The sequence below is a fragment of the Perna viridis genome, chromosome 9, assembly GCF_037379345.1.
Source record: "Perna viridis isolate PV_CMFRI_1.1 ecotype Kerala chromosome 9, ASM3737934v1, whole genome shotgun sequence".
Taxonomy (NCBI): domain Eukaryota; kingdom Metazoa; phylum Mollusca; class Bivalvia; order Mytilida; family Mytilidae; genus Perna; species Perna viridis.
This window is the reverse complement of record NC_142453.1, coordinates 10,512,428-10,536,940: the sequence shown is the minus strand read 5'-3', so window position 1 is coordinate 10,536,940 and position 24,513 is coordinate 10,512,428. Positions and strand designations below refer to the sequence as shown.

Here is a 24,513-nt window from a genome sequence, read left to right as displayed (position 1 = left end):
ATGTTTTAGACATTTACAATATTTTCCTTCATTTCTAGTCAAAATCATGTGTTGTGATCTACTTTTTTGTTTTTTTTCTATTGAAACATTAAAGTGTTATGTTTTTCTTTCAGTTCTGTGTTTGGTATTTATTGGTTTTGTGTTCAGTTCATATCCAATCATTAAATCTATGGTACAATCATTTAGTATATTACAAAGGCTAGGTGAAAAAAAAACAAAAAAAAACAGAAAATAATCAAGAGATTACAAATCCAAGGTATAAAAAGATAAAAAGAATGGAAATCGGGAATATGTCAAGGAGACAACCACTCAACCAGGAATGGAAAATCGACAGCCTAAGGCCACCTATATATCTTCAATGAACGGTAGCCTGCAAATCAGACAAAAGAACCAACATGCATATATACAAACGCATATAAAGCACACACAAAACTAAAATCAACAAAGAACTGAAAAACATGAGTAACATCGACTCCTATAGAAAATAAACTAAAAAAGGTTAACACATGGTAAATTTAATAACTATATTTAATGCACTGAACACACTTCTTCTTCATCTTCTTCTTTTCCATTTTCTTCTTCCACTTATTCTTTTTTTTTTATTTTCTTCTTCCTCCTCTTCTTCTTTTTTATTCAGATTTTTCAATTTTTTTTTTAAATTATGAATTATTTTATTTTTTTCGGCTCTTTTAAAAATATTTTATTTTTTTTAATCAAAATTTCAATTAATATTTTTTTGGAAAAAAAATCCCAGCCCCCCCCCCCCATAAGAAAATGGTTCGTGCCTAATGCACAAGGTATTTAAAGAATCGATAAGCATGTACGTTGTGACAATAATTATGTATATACACACTGAATGAATATTTTGAATTGTGCAATTTCAACATTAAGTAAGGTAAGTTAGAGTCATTTTCTCAAATCTCTGATTTATAGATGTTCAATTAATGATTAATCATACAGGGAGTTTCAACCCAAGCAGTTTCTAAAATTGGATATAATACACATATTTATTTGCTTAAGCGACATGTGTATTCCAGTCAATAACGGTGGATTATTTTTGGATCGGATAAGAAGTTATATTTTGATTATATTTCGAAATAAACACACCGTGCTATTTTTAGCATAACCTGCTCTTCATACACATATTTTCCGGCACAGACATAGGTATATATGTTTTACATCAAGCATTCTTAAATATTACCTGATTTGTAATACGCTATCATGTGTGATTACTGTGAATCAAGACGGATTCAAATGTCTATATTCTATTACTTAATGATTGTTATATACGGTTGGCCTATACATGTAATTTGAGCTGTATTTTCACTTTCGATATAGGCTATTTTTGCATTAATACTAGACGGATAACCACTGATTCATTTATTTATAGATGAATGGAGACATGAATAGTGTAGGGCCTAACCTGTGTTTAAACACTTGCAATACACATGCTTTAATTAGGTATACTTGCAATGTATGAACTATCTGTGTAAAACTAATTTGTTGATTTGTTTACTTGACGTACATGTACTAGAAGTATGTATATCAAAGTTTTATTTAATAACTGTCATATATCTTTGGATTAACTTCTAGTCTTTGTACAAGTTGAAAAATGGCAGCCACAATTGGAACACAACTTCCGTAAGGAAATAGTCATGACATAAGTGAAAACAAAAAAATTTTTATTGCTAATTAGTTTGTTCTCGCACCACTGAAAGTCCTACATCCGCGAGAAAAGGATGAAACAGTCTAAACTGGTACCGAAATGGTTAATTTATTGAGTGATGCATTTAAAAAGTTTAAAAGTATCACTCAACCGCGTATTGTAATACATTACAAATCAAAATATATTTAGTAAAAAGCAGATTAAATTCACACGGATGCTATCTTTTTTTGTATTCAATTATCCCTAGTTCACTTATGATGTTACATACGTACATAATGTAGTAATGTACTTCAATGAACTGATATATTTGTACAAGCAATTGCATGCATAAGCGAACTTCAAACTAAAATACGTGTCTATAAGAGTAGTGTATGCATTGGTATGTTTATGTTGTCAATAACTACAGTTGCGATAATTTCTAACCTCCCATCGATCCTGTCAGGATTCGCTGTGATAAAACAGTTTTAAACTGTCAGAAACTGTTCTGACCCGCCACACACCTTGTCAGTGTCTGTCACGACTTGGACAAGCTGTGTCATAATCTGTCATGGGTCCTGACACCTTCCTGTCAGGAGCTGTTCTAGGTGGAACAGATACGTGGATTATAAGAGTTCCTGACAGATTCTGACAGTCATTAGCTCGAGAATACTTCTCTGACTGAATTACATACAGTACATGTACGTGAATACGAAAAAAGGCGTAGCACCCGAATCCCGAATCGTACGACGGGAAGGAAGCCTTGCTTTGTTTAAAGTTGATTTTTTTAGAAAATGTTTTACCCGACTTCTTTGTATGGCATGCAGTACCAACAAAAATTATTACCTGCCGTACCTGCTACGTCCCTGACTTTACAGAATTTGGACCGAATTATTTTTGGTTGCAGATCAAGACACCGGTATGATACAAAGTACCTATATGTTAACAATTTTAAACAGTTTATACAGAAATTGTATACACTTTAAAGTGTTCACACTCATACAATTTGAAAGAATATAACATTTTGAAGAATTTTGACTGAAACATATTAGTCGCAGTCACCCACATTGTAGCTATATTAGACAAAAATAGCATTTTAGTCAATAGTTTTAGACTCTAATGGAAATTAATAGTGCTCGCACACATACCTTTCAGAAGAATATGACATTTTTGAAGTATTTTGACTCGAATTAATTTGTCACAAAGCAACTATATGATAGTTATATTGAAAAAAAAATAGCATTTTAGTCATTATTTTAGACCCTCAAGCAAATGTAAAGTGTGCGCACTCATACATTTTGCAGAATAAATATTCTGACATTTTTTAAAGGATTTTGACTCAAAATAATATGTCGTAGCCACCACATAATAGTTTAATTGAACATTTTAGTATTTTAGTCATCAATTCTATACCCTCGTGGAAGCTAAAAGTGTACTTACTCAAAAACATGTTGCAGCCCATTCATGTTAATGTGTCAGAGCCAATATATGATAGTTATATTGAAATAATTACCATTTCAGTCAATAATTTTATATCTTCAAGCAAATAAATATTGTGTGCGCAGTTAAACATTTTGGAAGATTATGACATTTTTAAAGAATTGTGACTCAAAATAATATGTCGCAGCCACCACATGATAGTTATATTGAAAACTTTAGCATTTTAGTCAATAATTTTTTACCCTAATGGACATAAAAAGTGCGCGCACTCATACAATTTGAAAGAATATGACATTTTTGAAGAATTTTGACTCACATTAATATGTCATAGCCACTATGTGATAGTTGTATTGAAAAAATTAGCATTTTAGTCAATAATTGTATACCCTCAAGCAAATTAAAAGTGTGAGCACTCATATATTTGCAAGAATATGACATGTTTGAAGAATTTTGACTCAAACAAATGTGTCACAGCCATCCTGATGATAGCGATATTGATATAATTAGCATTTTAATCAATAGTGTTAGACCCTTATGAAAAATAAAACTGCTTGCCCTCATACATTTTGCTGCATTTGTTTTGAAATGAAGGTACCACAGTCCACACTAATATGAAACTAACATTTTTAATTGCTACAGTTTCTATATATTATAAGATCTATCTAGACCATGTAGGGAAATGTTCACACTCATATTCGTTGATAAAAGTGGCATTTTGAAGAATTTAGACCGAAATATTGAGGTATCAGTCACACATTTAATGCTAAAATTGTCAATTGTAACAGTTTTTTAGAATGACTTTTTACTTTATATTTAAAAAACATTTAAACAATGATAATTTTTGAACGATGAGTGAGTGGACCGTGTTCGACAAAATTGGAACATGAACAACGATCGAGTGATTGTGGGATGATGATCACGACGAGCTCTATGTTTATAGTTGGAAATTCAATGTAAATTTTGAAATCAAGATTTTTTTCCTAATCGGGTTAGCTAATTTACATCAGTCACACAGTTTCATTTATTAATCGCGGACTTCCTGATCTAAATTACGTCACACAGTATATAACGATTTAGTGTCAGGAACTGTCCAGGGGTATGACAGTTTAGAACAGCTTTCCGTATTTGTTTGTCACGACACAGGACAGTTTTTGTCACGATCTGCCAGGGAATAGGACAAAATGTGTCCTGACTCAGGATTGCCTCTGTCAGACCATGTCAGGGTCGGTCAGGATTTCTGTTCTATCTGCTGTCATAGAACAGAAATCCTGACAGATCCTTACAGAATTGAAGAGAGGTTAGAAGTGATCGCAACTGTAAGTGAACAGTACCTAAACCGATCCGTGCAAAAAAAGTTTCGATCGGACATCGATCACCAATCAGTTTCCGATCAGTCATCGATCCGTGGAACCGATTCATTAAACCGGTGATCGCATCAGGTAACCAAAGAGCTGTCACTGTATTTTACGATTTTCCTTGCTTTTTAGTCAATTTGTCACATATTTACATAATAAAAAATAGATTTAAACATCTATACATACTTTTATTTCATAATTATTCGTCATTTTACACAGCAAAAACTGCCATCAGATCGGTAATCGGTCATTAGTTATTGATCCGTCAGCGATTTATCAGTCAGCGGTCGTTGATCCGTCAAATCGTTGCGCGCATCAGTTCAAGGAGTGTAAGTATTTGTAGGAATCAGGCAAGATGGGATAATTCAGAAACATGCATTCAGAAACAAAACCCCACCGATCTGACAATGTAATTTCACTCAAAGATATTTTCTTCTTGATTTGAGAAGACCATTATATATTTGATCTTTGTATCACTAGCTTTGCTCAGAAATCTTTCAGTTGAATGTCAAAAAATGAGGTTTTTGACCGAGTTATCTGCCCTTGAAATGTTCATTTTACAGTGCATTTCAACAAAATTATTACTGAATGGACCAGCATGATATAGAAAATGTCTGTTTTCCTTGATTCTGATGATGCAAAAAGTCAAATTACACTATCAAAGTTATAGTTTTTTCATACCATGTTTAACATACTGCCTGATTCTTATAGACACTGACACTTAACAGTTTATAACAAATGAAAGCAAATATAAGAGAAAACATGTTAGGACCACATTACAACAGTATGATTGAAGATATTCTTATATTATAAAAAAAACTTGAAGTTGCCACAATATATTTATATTTTGTTATACATTTTTTGGAATTCAATATGAGGGGAACATTACTCAACCTTCGTTATTCAGAGATGTTTTAACTATTACCAAAAGTCATAAGCAATAGCTTACTTTTTTCCTGTAGTTTTGTCATTGATACTTTTGCTCAATATTAGAATCGAAATCTTGTAAATTATGAATCAAATAAGTTTATAGTTGTTATTGCTCATTGTCATGTTTCACCTTTATATTGTGGGTTATTCTTAATTAGTTATCCTTGTAAGTGCGCTAGCTCCATGTATAAGATAAGTATGCGATGGGGACATTTTGATTATTCATTTTTTATCTAGCTATCTTCATGGACTTTAATAAAAGAAAATGAATACATTGTATGTAATTAGTATTATCATATTTGATGACAAATGTATCTTTACATAATACACCGTACATGTACGTATAAAGTCGGAAATTCTACTTAAAGGTGATGACAGGAAACCGTTTACATGTGTAGAAAATTCATTTACACTTCCATAGCAGTGTTTGGGATTGTCTACATCACATTACATCAATGGCTTTAGTGTCAATTATCACTATACTTCTAAAGGTAAGATGTGATATAATAGAAGAGGGTGTAAGCAATACAAACAATATGTTTTGAACATTGCAAGGGTTTTATTGTTCCATAAATAATCCTTCTTTTACAAATGCTTTATCTCATTACATTGTGTTTCTATGTCTTAAAGAGACTTACACTTTATGTAAAATGTAATGCCAGAGTGTGTGTTTGTGTATCTGAGTGTTTTATAATTCTTGAGAGGGTGTATGTGTGTGAGTCGATATATTTCCTACATGAGTATGTGTTTGTGCGCGCGTGAGTTTTATAATTCCTATTGTTAAGAGTATGAATCAAGTTGTTTAATATTTCAAATTGTGTGTATGTGTGCTGTACATTATTTCCGTTAGTGTGTGCAAATATATTGAACTTAACATGCTGCACGTTTGCATATATAATTTATCTTGTTTTGTTTATCCACACTTGGAATATTATGAGATCACAAAGAAATTAATGATGGTGGCGATGAAGGAAAAGTTCAGTTTATATAATATTATATCTTTGATTGAAATCGTACTTCATGTTTCTTTTGTCTTTGTTTATTTTATCAGTTATTCATCGAGTGTGAAAGTTACGATCTGAAATGTCCGTTCCCAAGCCATTGGATGAATAGGGCATCTAGTTATTGCTCATACCATTCTAACTATACATGTTTATTCAATATATCGGCAAATTCATATGCAGAGAAGTGCTACAAACCAGAACCGATATACAAAGGTAAGATTGTAGTTAATGTCAATCTTTATAAGAATTACGCAGTAGGTGAAACATGGTATAAAAAACATCATTTTGATAGTGTAATTAGACTATTTGCACCATCAGAATTAAGAAAACAGACAAAATGTTCCATAACATGCTGGACCATTGAATTATAATTTCATTGAAATGCACTGAAAATGAACATTTTAAGGGCAGATAATTCTGCCAAATAAACCTCATTTTTCTAACATTCTATTGAAAATTTTCTGATCAAAGCCAGTGATACAGAGATCAAATAATGGTCTTTTTAAATAGAGAAAGCATCCTTGGGTGAAAATATATTGTCAGATTGGTGAGGTTTTGACGTGCATGTTTCTGAATATTTTGCCTGATTCTTACTAACACTTACACTTAAGTCCTCCATTTGTAATACCAACAATGTATGAGTATATCTTTTAGAAATTTATTTATTGTCTCTTATTACGGAGCTAAGAAGACAACTATATGACAGTACAAACAAATATATATATGACAAATGATTGCTACATGTATCACTGTTAGAAAAAGATGATAAAAAAATAGGTTATTGCATGAATGCCATAAACAAGGTTCATCTCAAAAGGCTCAAAATGTATGTTCAATGAAGGCTGAATTCATATCCTTTATTAGCTACCATCAAATTCCTTACAAGTACTATATTTTTAGATTATTTTGCCCATATGAAGCTAGATTTGATCAATCAATTGAGAAACTACGTAATTGTAAGGCACCATTCCTATGTAAAAACAAATCAAACTACTCAATATATTTACGTCTTCAGGTTTTAAGTTTGTGTGGCAACCAAAGTTGAACACTGGCAATTGTAAATTCAATCGTTATCAACCGATCAATTTTTGGACAAACCGGAGTAGTGACTGTATCCTTAAAAAGTCGAAATGTAGTGATCATGGTCACATTTTGGTTAACAATGGATCAGGGTCTCTAGATGCTAGCTGTCGTTGCAACATTAACAAAGGCTATATCTACATTAATGAACCAACTGATGTTTGCTCCTGTGATCCTTCAAAAGAGGATTGCTCCTGTTACAAATGTGGTACTGAGCATTCCAGTAAGTATTGAAGAATTTGACTTTGATTTTCCATACGTATGGATTCTTTTTGTCGCCTGACACTATACAAATTAGTCCTTTTAATTTTATACTCCTACACAATTTTAACATTTTCCACTTTGGTATCACTTACTTGTATCTTCGAAATCTAAATAATCATCACATTATTTTCGCTCTGCATTTCCTAATGCGACCACAATGTAACTACTTTATGTTTTCTTTAATCATTTACAATAGTGAGTATTGATCATAAACATAATACAGTTAATTCTGTAACAAGATGAATAAGACTACATCTCGAACTTGATGATAAAATAACATTTTATACTGGGGGATAATACTACATTTGTCTGCACTAAGATTATATCAGACTATTCATAGACCCTTGTTTATAGTCTGCAGGCTTGACTATTACAAAGATTTTGATTGATTGATTGATTGATTGTCTGGGTTTAACGCCCGAGTGGAAATATTTCAGGTATATTCAGGCGATCAATGTTTTGAACAGTGGCGACCTCAATATCATCAAATACATTTTTGTGCCTTGTTTAACTTTCTTTTGGTAACGTTTTCAAATACACGTAAGGTTATACATTAAATATACTACATGTTTTACTTTATAATGGTACACTTAACTTTTCTTTTCAGAAGGTGCTTTAAAATGATTACATGTGCCAATACCTGTTCATAATGGCATAAGCTCATATTTTAAGAAAATATGAAATTTACGATATCGACTTTAGTCCGATCTACTTTTATCGTAACCATACTAAACATGTAATCTGGTCCGCGAAAGACAACTCTGGCAGATTGAAGGTAACTCTGTATTCACTGTTCTTTTTGTTTTATCATTACAGAATGCAGTGATGTTATGGCAACTCGTCTGTCGATGTGCGCACCTGTGATTATATTTAGGTTAATGAATTTAATAAGGACTTTTACAATTCATTTTTTCTCCAACGAAAAGTAATAAAATCCCATGCAAATGATTTGTTCGGACTTTTATACGATGTGACCCCAAATCTACTTGATAAGTTTTACGTTAACGATAAAGAAAGTTAACAAAGCGTTACATAAAAAAAGCATCGAATATAGTTTACATTTAAAAAAAAGTTGTCAATAAAATAAAACTAATATCTAATTATAGGTTTTATTTATAGGTAGATTAGGTTATGTGTTAAATTTGTTGAAACTAGTTTTTTTTTTATTATCCGTTACAAGTGTGTATAATGTGTATATCAATTATATATTTAGGTAAAAAAATAGTATATATTTTCATTTTAGTGCAATTGATTCTGAGGATGGAGTAGTCGTCTATCTTAATGATACTGTCCACGAACAGTATGAACAAGGTAAAATGTAAACTTAATTTACAGAATCATAAAAAGAAAAAAAATGAAAAATTGAGATCCGGCGTTCATAAAATTAAAATATTATGTTGAAAATGGCAACAAATTATGGTAAAAATCTGAATTATAAATAGTATAATCAATTGGTTATCGTAAATTCCAAAAATATTACCACTCGTGTTATGAACTTAATAAAATTGTACTCGTTTCGCGCACTCGTTAAATCTAAACGTTTTTATTTTGGCACTCGTGATTATATTTTGGTTATTTAATCTTTACAATTAATTTTAATGTAATAATGCACTTGATCAAAGATTTTGTAGCAGTGTTAATTAATTAATTAACTCATTCTGTAACTATTTTTGTAGTTGGTAGAGGAAATGCCGCGTTTGTTGGTACCCTGATTCTGACAGTTCTATTTATAATTGTTGGTAAGTGTTTTTCAATACCTTATCACAAAATATACATACATAAAAACTTTATCATTTTGTGCTTTTATATATTTTCTAAATATTCTATAGAAATTAGTTCATTTTGTTTAATCCAAACTGCCTAAAGAAGGTTTGTATGTACATTCACCATTTCTACCTTACTGCAAGTCTGGTCAATAATTGTTGAGTATTTATCTTTCACAATCGGCGTACACATGTTACCACATGATAAAGCGTTGAATATTGTGTTTGAAATAAGCTTTTAATATTTATTATTTTCTCGTTTGATAAGTGGTTTCAATCATTTACCGTGAACTAACAACAACCCGATGTTGCTCTAAAGAAAAAGATGATTCAAATTTAAACGGTAGGTTCTCTCTTAAGTACGTTTATGAAATGATGATATTTTGTAATCATTTATGTGATAACAGGTTTTTAATATTAAATGTTTTAATATATATTTTTACTATGATTAATCAAGACGTTTGTTGAGTAAACTATAATATGTGAATGTAATAGAAACACAAAAACAGCATGAAAAAATAAATGCAAAAATGGTGTTTCAGATATATTCGTTATTAAAAAAAATCATTGCAGAACATACTTAAGGAAGTAAATATAGGGTAAGGAACATAACTCTTGAAATCAGTGATATATCATCTTCAATTCCGCCAAAGCATATCAAGCCTCCTTTGAAACAGAATGAAATGAATCAAAGTTACTTTGATGCTTACATGAGACTGGTATACAATGCTGAGTTCAGAACGTTACAATGATTTTTAAGAGTTGTATCCCTTATCCTAAGTCAAACTTCTTGTCTTGATAATAACTTGACTCATTCCTCCATTATTCATAGATTAAACTGTATCCCATTTCAATTTGTTACACGTTATGGCGAAATAATAATAATGTAATAATTTCTAATAATACAAACTCAACATTACATTCCCGTTTTTGGATGAAACTTCTTTTTCGCTGTAATAATTATCTTTTGGCTACCTACATTTGTATTGAATTAAACAAATATGCTGTAGATAAAACAGGGTCAGAAGAAGAAACCGCAGTAAAGTATATTGATGGAGATGAACAGGGTATCAAATTTTTAATAAATATTAAAGAAAAATAAATCATCACAAAACAACCAATGCCCTATTTTAAGAACAACAGCATACACCAAAAACAAAACAAATACAAAGACACAAACGTAACAGTGGATAGTGGTTACAGACAATATGAAATATAAAAACAATATGACTTCACATTCTACGACAAATTCTTTGCCAGTAATATCAATGTTTTAGCCGTAGAGTAAAATGAATACAATGTACTGAAGTACGTGAACTACTCGTCATATTTGTCTATGGTTCAGGTTCAGGAGTTTTGTCTTAAACTTACTTTCTGTGGCAACAATAACTGTAACATGCTGTCTTGAATATGAAACATACTTTTACATGGGTTCATAAAAAGAGAGAACAAAATATCGAACGAAACCATATAATTTAAATACAAAAATGACACCAATTCCATGAAAGTCCCATTGCTTACGATACTTGTCATAGACAGATTGCTGTGTTCTCCTTTAATGCATGAAAAATTTGGTTGAGTGTGTTGAAAACGGGTCATTTTACTTAGGTCAGCGAATCTTTCTTTTTTGAATCACAGGGTGTGCCACCGTCTGTGAAAAATGAACAATTCAACATTTATATACAAGAAGTAAGTTGTTGCTTACTCAAGTCAAAATGTTTTGTTTTATACATGTACATACTTTTGTAATTCAGATATTTCTATTGAAATCGACGAAGAAAAGACTGATATGAAGATGGCCATACTTGCAGGTAGCGGTACGATTAGCAATCGTAATTTAATATATATATATATATATAATGAAGAGCCTGGTCAGACTTACCTTAAATTTAAGAACATCATACTTAGTAAATCTGTACAGTGCCCAAAATATACAAACCTTGATTGAACTTTTAATACTCGAATAAGTTCCATCCAATTATCTCCGATTGAAGGCATATTAAAAAAATCAGTTTTTTTTAAATAAGGAAATCGTATGTTATCTATACATTGAGATCAAAGAGAATTTATATTTTTTTAGATGTTCTGTGTTCGGCATGATAGACTTACATCAGGACTTGATTCAATAGAAACATTAACATCTTAGTTTAGATAAAAGATACAACTCATTATATGCACATAATCACGTTATATATCTGCTTTAACTTCTGTGTTTTGTTTTCCCCATTGGATTTGATACCTTCAGACTTATTGTTTAGTACATAATTCTCATATTTATATTTTAACCAGTATGTTTTTTTGTGGTTGCAGAAAATAAAGACCATTTGCCAGACAAACAACAGGGAGACGGATTAAATGAAGCGGAAAGCAGCAGCTGTATAATCAAAGACGGGATTGAAAACCCGAACTTACCCATTAAAAGCGGAACAGAGGAAACAGGAAATCATTGTATGTTTCAAGTTTCATGACTATCAAGTTAAGCTTATCATCTTACACTGAAACGTTATATTCAGTTAGATACAAACATGTGCCTGTTAATATTTGTTTAAAAAATTAATAATCCTAACATTAACAAAACATAACAAACAAAACAAATACTCTCTCACACACACTAAATAATAACTAACAAATGAAAACACAAGACATGTTGAAGCGTTGTCAGAGTTACAAATCAATCCCAAGAAGCAAATCATATTTTACAATGATTTCATAGCATAGATTATCACGTTGCTGCCCGTGGAGAAGAACATATGCGAGGTACTGAAGTAATAATGGTCATTCTCTAGTATTAATAGGTTTTTAAGATTATCAAAGTGTATTTTTTTCTGAGGTAAGAGTAATTGTAACATGCAGTCCTAAATTTGAATTGTACCTCGGGGGTTTAAGTGAACAAAAGAACCACAAAATATTAAAGAAAAAAATGCTAAAAATTCAATACATTAAGGACACTCTGTAAATAAATAAAAATTCCGTAAAATGTCATAGGCAGATATACGCCTCTCACACCCTTCTTTCATATCTCGAAACATTTGGCTGGCTTTATTGAAAATTACTGTAAAGAATTGGAGCAGGTCTTCTTTGATGGGAGTCAACGGAATTCCCTTGTCGAAATTTCCGGATCAGGCACTGTCTTTGATAAAAATAATTCTTACATTAAAAAGAAATTCTATGATTTCTCATATTTTTTCATGTATATTATCTCTCTTTAAGATGTTTCCGAAGATATTGATGATGAACAGACTGATGTTAAGACTACTTTACGTACAGGTAATTAATACTCTCAACAATAGTGGATAGAAAAAAACCCAGCTTATTAGAACAAGTCGATAACAATACATTTTGTTAAATTCAGAGCTATAATTACTAATGAATCTATCCATTTTTCAACATGTGTCGCATTCCTATGTATTGATTTGTCCTTGCAATCTTTCATAACATATCTAATTGTAGAAACCAAAGAGTTGACAAACAATGAAAAGGGAGACAAATCAAGCCATGCATGTAAAGATGAAAATGGTGGTGCTCGCTTCACAACTAGAGTGGAAATGGAAGACAAAATATCAAATAAAAAGGGGGTATTAGGACGTGGGAATCAAGGTCTGTCTTAACAATTAACTTTGTTTACACCAAGCCTATCTTATATGTAACATATCAAAATGTTTTGTTTGGTACGATATAAAAAACAAAAAAGTACTTTGAAATTATTTACTTAGGTGCAGTAATTGCTACGACGTTTATCTATTTGCAATTTCATATCCTATATAATGTTGCATTTGTCGACGTACATAATTTAACTACATTGGTGTACATGTAAGTTACTTTAATGGACATTAAACTAACATGATGACTATTCTGTAATTCATCTGTAAGAAAATTTCAATATATGTAAACATATCGCAATTGTTATATGGGAAGCAGTGTTATATCGAATATTCCCAGTGTAATAAATTTCGATAATTACACTGTGAAATAAATTCGGTACTTTCACTCTCGGTTTTTCTCCCGCCAAAACGTAACAAATTTGATATAAATCAACCGTTCTTATATTTTGAAATTTATGTTGAAATTAGCAACGAATTATGGAGGAAATCTATATAATAAATAGCTAAATCAATTGGTTATCGTGAATAACCAACATATGATCACTCTCGCCAAGAACGCAGTAAGATTTAAGTCGCGCACTGAACAAGTTTCGCATACTCGTTAAATCGAGGCGTTTTTTGGCACTCTTGATCATATTTTAGTTATTCTCTCCTTCCAATTAATGATCCTATTACTACTTAATTAAGCTTTTAATGATATAGGTAGTATTATATAGTAGATGGAAATAATATATAGTCAGCTAATATTTTTACCTTATTGCACGAAATTTGAAAAAAAAAGATCTTTATTATTTAAACAAAACAATGTAGTTGAAGTCCGAGATAACATATACAACGATATGCTTGTGAATATCACAAACATTTGACTGTGTGACAAGCAGATGAATTGATAAGGGTAAAACAATATAAGCTTCCTTTGAAGCAAGAATACTATTAACTAAACGACAAACGACACTTACATAAGTGATTGGATTTTAAATATGCCAAGGGCTAAACATATAACGCTGATTTCTTTCACCAATTTTTTTGAATCAAAGACATTCCAAATAATTAACTATCATTGATATTCCCCCTGTTTACGTTTGTGCAACTTCATGTACGAGTTTTGAAGGACCACTCCATACAAAACTCAGACACTGCCTATAATACAGGTGATTTATGGTGTAGTAAAACCCACGGACCAAACAATGTTATAGATGGTATACTTTTAGAGGATACATTTAAACATACTACTTGCGGCTTTTGTTAATATTTGACAAATTTCATACAGTAAACAAAAAGTATATCATAAACATGTACTGTGACATATCATTCTTTTTCATCTTATTTCCAGACTATGTCATGTCAAAAACCGTTTACGTTGACGGAGATGCAGATGGAGGTATGTCATGAAAAATTGAAAGTATAAAAAACTCTTGTTTAATTCTTCTACGCCCGCAAACACTTTTCGGTCGTTCATTAGTAATGCGCTGTTGTCGTCCTCGTCGTCATCCATGTCGTCGTTGTCGTATGGTTTTCGTGCAATAACTTGAGAATTAGTTGATCTCTATAAAATTTAACAGGGTTCCAAACCACAGAAGGAAGACTGGAATTTATTTTAGGGGTTATTTGTTTAGACGTAGGGGCCAACTAGGACCCAACGTAATTATGTCATAGAATTTAACTATAATACTCCAATAAAAGCGTAAGAATTTCTATAATGTTGGTCTACAATTTTCTATACCGCAATTGTCAGACTAGGATTAATTTTTGGGATAATGACTTGAATTTTTCAGAAATTGGGGGGTGGCATAAATTACAAGGTGCCATACTAAGGAAAGGAAGACTGAGATTGATGTTTGGTTTCGACTTGAGCGTATTAAGAATAAGGGCCACAAAGGGGCAAGAAACAAGTATTTTTTCTGATTTATAGATGAAAGCTTGTTCATTTCTGGTCTGATTTTGCTTTATCTTAATAGATTCGTAATAAACATCCATGCCTGCGTTTTTAAATCAGATATTAGATATATCATATGGTTTTCAAGTTATAAGGAGCCAAAGGTGATCACGCCCCCTCCCCCCCCCCAAAAAAAAAACCTAACATAGACTTTTTTTTATTTTTGGTGTGATTTTTAATTTGTCTTTTTTGTGTTCGATATGTAATCCAGGGATAAAGACCAGACATGGAAAAAAGAGACACACAACAAAGACTATTAAATAACCAAATATTAAATACAAAGAAATAAAGGCTCAATAAGCCATATTTATTACGTATTTTAATTTGTATTTGAATCTAAATTTCAAATTTACCTCGAACAATTTATAATCGTAGATACATGTATGTGTGGATTACCACTAGAACCTTGATTCCCTTGATTAACCAATAGTATCAATCATATATATTGCAAATTTCGATATGCTGTTCACATGTTTCAAGTGATAACACAATCAGCAGCCTTAAAACCAAATATATAGGAAGATCTAAATCCAAAACTAAATACAAAACACAAGCAGTTCTCAAATCCAAAAATTTCGCAATAAAAAGCCAAATCCAGCACCAAGAAATTCTTCCATGTGCAATAGAAGGAAGGAAACTTAGATGTTTTATGAATTGAAATAGTTGTTATACTGCACATTTTGATAAATGATATATGCAATAATACATGGCCAGACAAGCCTGACTACGAGTTGGTGAATACCCTTGGACCATTGGTCCACCAGCAGTGACATCGACCCAGTGGTGATTAAGTACAAACGTGCCAATCATGTGATATTGCAAATTTTGTTGTACCCGAATTTCAAGAAATAACAACAGCATTAAAAGCAAATATAATGAAAGAAAATGATTGAATTTGTGTGAGGTTATGAAATTACATTTGTGGTCAGTGTACTGTTATATTGTTTTTATTAATCAATAAAATTTTCTTTGTTCCAGATAAGAGGTCAAATGTTATTAATCTCCGTTCAAGTCGTAGGGGTATTCTTGATTCTGGGTCGGACAATTTTGGTAGGTACCTATCATTCCAACGATCTGTTGCTTGAATTATGACAACTTGTTTGTTATAAGTAAATTATGTTCATGTCTCAAGGAAATGTAAATATTGGAATACTTATTTAACGTGCTTTACTCAATCAAAATTCACCCGACGCCGCAGAAGTCTAACAATTAAGAGGTCACCGCTATCACAAGTTTATTCCACAATAGGACCCGACTTCTGCAAAATTGAAACCGTTGAAAAATCAATAATGTTCATTGGAGAAAAAGCACATATGGGAATCAGCAGCTTCAGACTTCAAGAAACCGTACTGTCGATTAGAGAGACTATATTTGCAATCATTTTATCACTCTAATATCATACCAAAATTGGACACGATAGATTTTATAGCAACATTTCATGTAACACTTAGTCACGAAAGAAATAATTGAAAAAAACAAGTTTTGATTTGTAGATTTAGCCTAGGCAACTGTTGACAATATTATACAAATGAAAATGATCAGTCCTTAATCCAGACTTTGCGAAAGAAAAACAAAAACTGTGAACATAACTGGATATAACTTAATCTTTAATACCTAAAACAAATGCTTCTGAGAAACTATTAAAAACTTGAAATGAACAGACAACAAAGGACCCAGAAATTACAAGTTGAATGTAACAAGTTGAATCAGTAAAATTGTCGCTGAATATCTTAGAATACGTCTTTTTATTGGTCCCACGTATCTAGTTGTTTGTTATTTAACTATCTATATATCAACAGGGGCATCTGAAGTCGGAAAACCTAATGTGGGTATATCAGCATCAGAAGAGAATGGTAAGTTTCCTTACTCTTTATCATATACGACCCTGTTGTATTACAGGTGCTGGCTAATATATAACTACTTATATTTATTTTTGCTTGCTTTAACGGCCCAAGTCAGTAAAACGCCTCATGTAGATATACAAGTTATTTTTGTGCTAAAATCATACAGTGTAAATATCCTCTTTAGTTCAAAAATACTTTTGAAAAAAAATACTTACTCTTTGATTTTACAACTATTAGACCTTCTTCAACTGTTTGTCACTGATAGTCTACCGAACAAATATACACGTACACAGAATGCTGTTATCGACTATAATGCCTACTCCCTATCAAAACATTTAAGTAGACTCCAGCTAAGAATCATGCAAAATGTGATTAATGGGTAAAAAACCTACATATATTTATTTTTGATATTTTGTTTAAATTGCCATAGTAAACAGAAATTAACGTTCAGTTTTTCATATAACCCGTGTTCTTAGGAGATAAAAATTACATAGAATGCGCTGTAGATTTCAAAATTAAGGGAGACAACTCTGTAAATGACACCCAAATACAATAGAATCTAGTGGATTTTCAATGTTGATTATCTCCTAAGAGCAAGCAGATTTGAATGAAAAATTACATATTTCATAGTATAGATCCATAAAACAACTTGATTACAAAAATAAAAATAGGTAGCCTTTTTGGGGTGTATCACATTTTTCAAATTTAGCATGAATCTTACAAAGACAGTTACTTAATAAAGTTTAAGATTAAGATTGTGTGGAAAATACATTATATTTAACTAATTCTTTATGTATAAATTGTATATTACCATATGCGGTTTTTAAAATAACATATATTCACATTCCTCTAAATTGATGAATATTTTGTGATCTGTCGAAAACACAGCCTTTGCTGACATTTTCTGTTTTCGCTTGACAAATATTTTTATCTAGCATATTGTTATCCCATCGGCAACAGATTGTAAATATACACTGTCGATTATATTTTCAAGTAGAGCAGTTGGTAATAAAGATAAAGTAGTAAACTTCCATGATTATTTATCGTATGGCTTATAAGAAAAAATCATTAACGCATACAAAATTTCGAGTTACATTTGGTAAAAAAATCGGGTAGGATATAAGTTATCAATTTGAATGTTTAACACAAACAAAACCAATAAACTAATAAATTAGATGATTTTTATTTTGTAGCTAGAATCAGAAACGCTAAACACGCTATGGAAAAACGATATGCGGAATTCTTTGAGAGTACGATGTTCTTTAATGCTATTGAACTGCTGAAGTCCCACCGATTTGTAACAATTATCGGTGCTTCAGGAGATGGTAAATCATCCTTAGCTGAACATTTAGCATTGTATCTGAAACTTAATGACGGAAACTATGAATATATATTTGTTCATGATCCCACTATTTTCGAACAGAAATTAAAAGTGAATGAGCAGCAAGTTTTTATTATAAACGATCCTTTTGGAAAGCAAATACTAGATGAAGAAATACTTAGCGCGTGGGTAAAACTCTCAAAGAATTTGAAAGATAGCATTTCTCAGGATCATACTGTAATTCTATCGACAATACGAAAGACACTTTATCGAGCAAATGAAAGACGAATCAACGAAACGATGTTGACAGAAACGATTTTTGATTTAAGTAAACCAGAGAATCAGCTTACAGGAGAAGAAAAAATAGGACTGTTAAAAAAATGCCTCTCAGTTAATGAAATACCTTCCGATCTTTTGATAAAAATAAGAGAACAGGGTTATTTCCCTGGATATCCACTGTGGTGCCACGTTGTAAGTAGCGAAATTGGAATACGAAAAGACTACTATTCAATCTCAAACATATTTTCTCCTTTAAATGTAATACGAAATATGGTCAAAGATATTCGAGACACAAACCCATATCATTATTGCAGTCTTGTTTTAGCCATGCTGAATAAAAATGCAATGTTTGACATTAACAATCTGATAGTATGCGAGCGTGATTATGGGAAAGACGGAAAACAATTGCAAACCAAAATATTCAACATAATGAAATCCTGCAACGTAGATTTTAAAAGCAATGATTGTTCCATTGAGATGAAAAATGCGTTTGAGCACTTAGAGGGAGTTTTCTTCATCAACGATAAATATTACTACAAAATTCGTCATGATTCAATTACAGACTGCGTTGCAGAGATGTACGGCGGATCAAATATTCATAATATTCTTGAGTATAGTGATTCAGGGTTTTTGAGAGAGTATGTAAGAACTAAATCTGCTACTGATGTAGACGATTTGAGTGTTTGTATTCAAATTACAAGCGAAGAGTATTGCGAATTACTAGCAAAACGATTCAAACAAGAAATTGAAAAGGGGAATCAAGTTGACGTTTTTCTTAATCCCTCCATATCCGACATCAGTTTTCAGCCATATTTTATAAATGCTTTAGTGACTTTAAGTCTTTCAGAGTTGAAACCATTAATGTATATGCAACCACCGAGTGCAAACAATGATCTTAGTATTATTGTTAAGTATACAAAGTTTGTCTTAGATATAGCAATTTTGTCATCGACACCGTTTCATTGGTTATGTAAGTTAGGACTTATTGACGTCTTCAACTTTGTAATTGGGAGGGTAGGAGATAAAAAAGTCTTTATTGAACAACTTCCAGGAAATACTACGCCTCTGCACTTTGCAGCAGGCTACGGTCATTTGGAAATTGTTAAGAAACTTGTAGATATAGGAGTTGATGTCAATGTCAAATCATCTCTAAAAGTTATGAGTAGTGACAAAATCGGAGAGTTTTACTCTGGATTTACTCCATTATTGTACGCCGCCCGCCAAAATCATCCAAAGGTTGCAGAGTTTCTATTACAAAACCACGCCAATCCAGATATAGTTAGAGACCATGGTGGTTCCCCAATGTTACTAGCAGCTGACAGAGGTCACACCGAAGTTGTAAAAATATTACTTGAGTACGGAGGAGATCCCGACATTTTTTGTGATCACGGAACAACTCCTCTGATTCTTGCTGCACAAGAAGGACATTTAGAAACAGTAAAAGTTCTTGTTGAAAAAAGTAAGGATTTAAATAAACGAAAATTTAATTCAAACATTTCCGCCTTGTTTGGGGCTGCTAAAAACGGCCATCTGGAATGTGTCAAATGTTTAGTAGAAAGAGGAGCGTTGACAAATTTGAAAGGAGAAAATGAATTAACACCTTTAGAAATTGCATTGAAAAACAACCATAAACATGTAGCAGAATATTTGAGAAACAAAGCGGCAGAATAAAAGTTTTCACATTAACTTTGCATGAATTATTTGATGCATATATATAAAGTATAAAGGAATCTGCCAACCAGCAAACTTACTGTGTATCGGATCATCGATTCATGACGATGCAGCACAAACAAACAAAAATTTGTAAGTCTAAAGGATTGTATAACAATATCGATAAAGATGTTAATACACTATAATAAAATATACAATAAGCAAAATTTTCAGTTAACAAATGGCCTTCTTCAGTGCCTTAAATAAACTGAGTTAGTATGAAAGTAAATTGTCTGTGAACATAACTCACTACCTAATTATTTAATAAAGATCTTGAACAATGTGTGATAGACAGACGTTGTGTGTTGATCTTGAACACTGAACTATAAAACTAAAAATTTCACAAATACTGTAATAAGAAACTATACAAAATAAGAAGAACTTTATGTTTTTAAAAATTGTTTGTTTTGTAAAGTGGTATTAGTAATAATTCACAAGATTGAATTAAACTGTATTCTAAACCAATGCAAAACAATTGTCTGTACAAACTAGGTCTTTTATTCCTTATATTTAAAATGCGTACCTTTTCGTGGCAATAAATGCGTATCAACTGAATTATGAAACAAAAGGAAACTTTTGATTGTTAACTTTCGCCACTTATTTTGTCAACTGCATTTCGAATTTCAAACATTTTTGACTGTGTATCTGTAATGACTATTAGAACCACTATGTAAACTGTATATTTTTACAGTAGTTCAATAACTCTCATTATTTTGTATGAAATAATCAGAATGAAAATAAAGTTTAAACATTTTGAATTTTGTAAAATGTGAACTATAATGTGAAGTATAATTGATCTGAGAACGAAATTTTCTCTACATCTTTCTGGCACATACACGCTATTTTTAATCTGTGGATATAATATTTAGCGCATATGTCTTTGTTTTTTTTTCAGGAAGTCTAGATCTGCAATCTCAAATACGTTTTATTAGCAACTCGGTGGGTCTTTCTAGAAAAGCAAAGGACGCTTACCCTATCAGTGCACCTGGTCCATGCTCTCGGTTTTTAGTGAAGTCCGAGTTGCTCATTTACTTTTGTTACTTTGTGTGTATTATTTTGGTTATTTTATGTTCTTTGTTGTATTTGTCTGTTTTCCATGTCAGGTCTTTGTCCTTGGATTGCATTCGTTTGATTTTCGCTAGAATCTTATTTCCCGTGGTTGCCCTGGTTTTTCTTTTCTACCCGCTCAGGATGCATTGCACAGTAAACACATTTAAAACTGGTGCTTTTGACAGGTGTGTATTCTCGTTATCTTTTAAACGTCATGTATACCTGTCTTGATATTGATAGCAGTGATTTACCGAATGTTTCCTGTTAATGCCATACTTAAGCATTTAAATACGTCACGAATCGATGATATATTTGGCCTTTTAGGAAACATCTGGTTAATATGTGTAACATGAACTTTTATAAAATACGAACCCTCGTATGAGAAAATAGAACTTATTGATTATTAAAACTAAGAAATGTAGTTTCGATAATAACATTTTTATCAAAACAAAAAGCATAAACATATTCCAGTCAGATTCTTAGAACTGAAAACTATTGCAATTTCAACGAATGCAGAGTACGACTGAAGGGTGTGTTAATAAAGTTGTCTAGTCAAGTTATTCAACAAAACAAATATAAGAAATAATTAGTCATTCATCAGTGCTGTATATTTGAGCCGGGAAGCTTATGGGTAAAATGTATGATATATGAGATATTACAAGGTAAAAATATTGGCGGGATGACTGTAATAAATTATCTTCTATTTTAGGATGACTGTAACGTGCGGCAAGAAATGTCCGTTAGATTAGAAACAAAAATATTTCGTGATAAGAGTTGAACTTTACAATACTGACAAACGTTGAATGGCAAAATATTTCACTGAATTATGTTAAAATTGATATACTTAGTACTTGATAAATTCATTCCAAAAGGTTTTCACTACAAACGGTGTTTTGTACAAAACACTGAAAAAATAAGCAAGTTGAATCAATGGATTCCGCGATCACATCTTTGAATAATTTCCTGATCTGTCCGAGGAGCAAAAATCCTGACAGCAAAGTAAAAAATTACCTCCTTGTTAAGTAATGCAGAAACATCCTGATAATGTACATGTATGGCTGCCGCATGCGGTAGGCAATGTTGTTGGCTTGTATACTGCCGGGAGTGTATGAGTGGCAAACAAAATATTTCTAATTTCTAATTTCATAATATAATTTTATGTGAGATGTGAAGTATTATAAATATGATCATATAAGAGAAATGAGAAACAGCTATGAGAAGAAAAGAGACACAAGAGGTAAACATTTGATCATATCAAATGATATGAAAATAATAAGTAGTAGAGATTTTTTATGATTCAACAGATTCATGTGGTTAATTGACTTGCTACAAATCTATTGGTTCAAAGTGTCAGAATGCATGTAATAATATATACTATAAAAATTGAAATTGCTGACTTTCCACAATTTTTTTCAGATTGTCATTATATATTGCAAACTTTCATTAACATTGATGGCATCTTATGGCAAAGAAAACAAATGTTTGTTAAATGTTACATTACCGACGAAATAGTTTTTTTGCCTACCCTACCCTACATTTATTATGATATTTTTGATAAAATGCCGCTAAACCATCATTTCTTAGTTAAGCACTATTAACGTTTTTAAAAGAAAACCTCCAATAAGTGTCGATATAAAATGATTTTACCTAAGTACTATATTTTTTTATATGAAACCTTATACAATAGTGTTTTTTTTTCTAGGCCTCCAAACAGAATAATATCTGTGTACAATGAGAAGAGGGCAGTTGAGGCTTCCATGAATCGCGAACAATTTACTTGAATAAACTGCCAACTATGTTTACGATTGAATTCATTTTTCATATGTTATCATTATATACCTTCTCTATGACATAAATTATTAAATAAAATTATAATATGCATCTCTAATACTCCACTTAATTTGATACTGAGATAGACATGTAGCAAACAAAAGAGAGAAAAACAGGATGATTTTTTTTTTAATATTAAATTTAAACAAACATCAAATGTTAACTTCAACAAGTATAAGTAGTTTCTTCTGTTTTCCCAGTCTATTTTAAGCTGTGGATAAACACTTAAACTATTAGATCCAATAGGGAAACTTGATTTCTCAAGTCCTCCCATTGGAAAAATTTCTTCCCATTGGAGAAAATTACTTCCAATTGGAGAAATAAATCCAATTGGAGAATTATTTTCCAATAAGAAAATAAATTTTCCCAACGGATTTTTTTTATTTCCAATGGGAAGTATACTTTCCAATTGGAAGATATAATTCTCAAGTTAAAGATAAAAATTGGAAAATATATGATTCTGAAGATAGCTTTAATTTCATCATTATTTCATATATTTATGATATAAAATGATTTTAGTGCTATAGCTTGTATAAGTCATGAAATGTAAAGTAAACCTGCATTTTCAAATTACAAAATTTTAATGAAAATAAATACTGAAAAAAACACATATACTTGTACAAGTGTATGTGATTTCTAAGTTTTAAAGCATTTCTCCACATTTCTTCCACATGCTACCTCATACTACGGTCAGAAGAGAACTTTGAGAACCTTGAGTTACAAGTACACTAGCATCAGCCAAACGCGATGACTGTTCGTACTATATTATCAACTTTCCTTTCATCTCGTGTAACATCCCTTCAGTCCCTGCGTTTGGAGTTTTCTAATCACAACTTATACGTTAGAGCTTGCCGTAACTATGATACACAGACTTTTTGCTACAAGAATTGAGTTATCACTACAGGAGTTTTATTGTCGCCATCATGAACTCGTGAGTCGTTACGCTGTTTCTATCTGCACCATGAGAACCGATTGGTTCACCGTGTCATAGTTTTCCTTTCCTCTTTCGTCTACCGCTGACTTAGATTTTAAAGAGCAATATCTTAATAATACTTTTCGCACTTATCATATTTAATTTAATACTGAGGTAAAATTAAGTCATTTTATGGCCAATTAAAGAACAGTTTTATTTCCACATAGATATTATAATTATGCACATACAACTACTGATAGAAAACCTAGACCACACAAGTCTTGAAAATTTGAAAATTTATTGTAACTAATGTAACTTCAGAGATATATGCATAAGTACTGGAGACATCAGTAAGAGCTTTATTAGAGCAGGGTTTGACACTTAACCTTTCTGGCTATGTAGCCCATAGACCTATTTGATAAGTAAACTAAGTGGTCCTCACAATTGTTTTGGTATCCTCTCCTTAGGACTAAAAAAAAATAAGAATTAATTTAGGGTGTCTGAAGGACTCTCAATTTAACTTTCAAGGTTATCCTAGCTCAAATACATG

At 31.5% G+C, this 24,513-nt stretch overlaps 1 protein-coding gene across 9 annotated transcripts; it reads left to right on the top strand.

Annotated features, from left to right (window-relative positions):
- Positions 1 to 790: 790 nt before the first annotated feature.
- On the top strand, positions 791 to 20,924 carry LOC148606649 (uncharacterized). Of its 9 annotated transcripts, none has more exons than XM_088545884.1 (18): positions 824 to 895; positions 1,391 to 1,461; positions 5,736 to 5,858; positions 6,419 to 6,584; positions 7,387 to 7,674; positions 8,532 to 8,589; positions 8,959 to 9,026; positions 9,392 to 9,454; positions 9,747 to 9,821; positions 10,489 to 10,545; positions 11,233 to 11,289; positions 11,789 to 11,926; positions 12,689 to 12,745; positions 12,929 to 13,075; positions 14,414 to 14,461; positions 15,995 to 16,066; positions 16,816 to 16,869; positions 18,054 to 20,924. In XM_088545884.1, the coding sequence occupies exons 3-18, from the start codon at positions 5,823 to 5,825 to the stop codon at positions 20,129 to 20,131; spliced, it is 3,462 nt and encodes a 1,153-aa protein (XP_088402010.1). In that variant the 5' UTR covers positions 824 to 895; positions 1,391 to 1,461; positions 5,736 to 5,822; the 3' UTR covers positions 20,132 to 20,924. The 9 variants fall into 9 exon arrangements, with proteins under 9 accessions (XP_088402008.1, XP_088402015.1, XP_088402013.1 ...); XM_088545881.1 differs by having other exon boundaries at positions 11,233 to 11,295; XM_088545882.1 differs by lacking the exon at positions 1,391 to 1,461 and having other exon boundaries at positions 791 to 895; positions 11,233 to 11,295.
- Positions 20,925 to 24,513: the final 3,589 nt, after the last annotated feature.

Coding starts and splice junctions, on each gene's coding strand:
- LOC148606649 (XM_088545882.1), top strand. CDS start 5,823: ATGGCTTTAGTGTCAATTATCACTATACTTCTAAAG. Junction 5,859..6,418: donor TTATCACTATACTTCTAAAG/GTAAGATGTGAT, acceptor TTATTTTATCAG/TTATTCATCGAGTGTGAAAG. Junction 9,455..9,746: donor AGTTCTATTTATAATTGTTG/GTAAGTGTTTTT, acceptor TCGTTTGATAAG/TGGTTTCAATCATTTACCGT.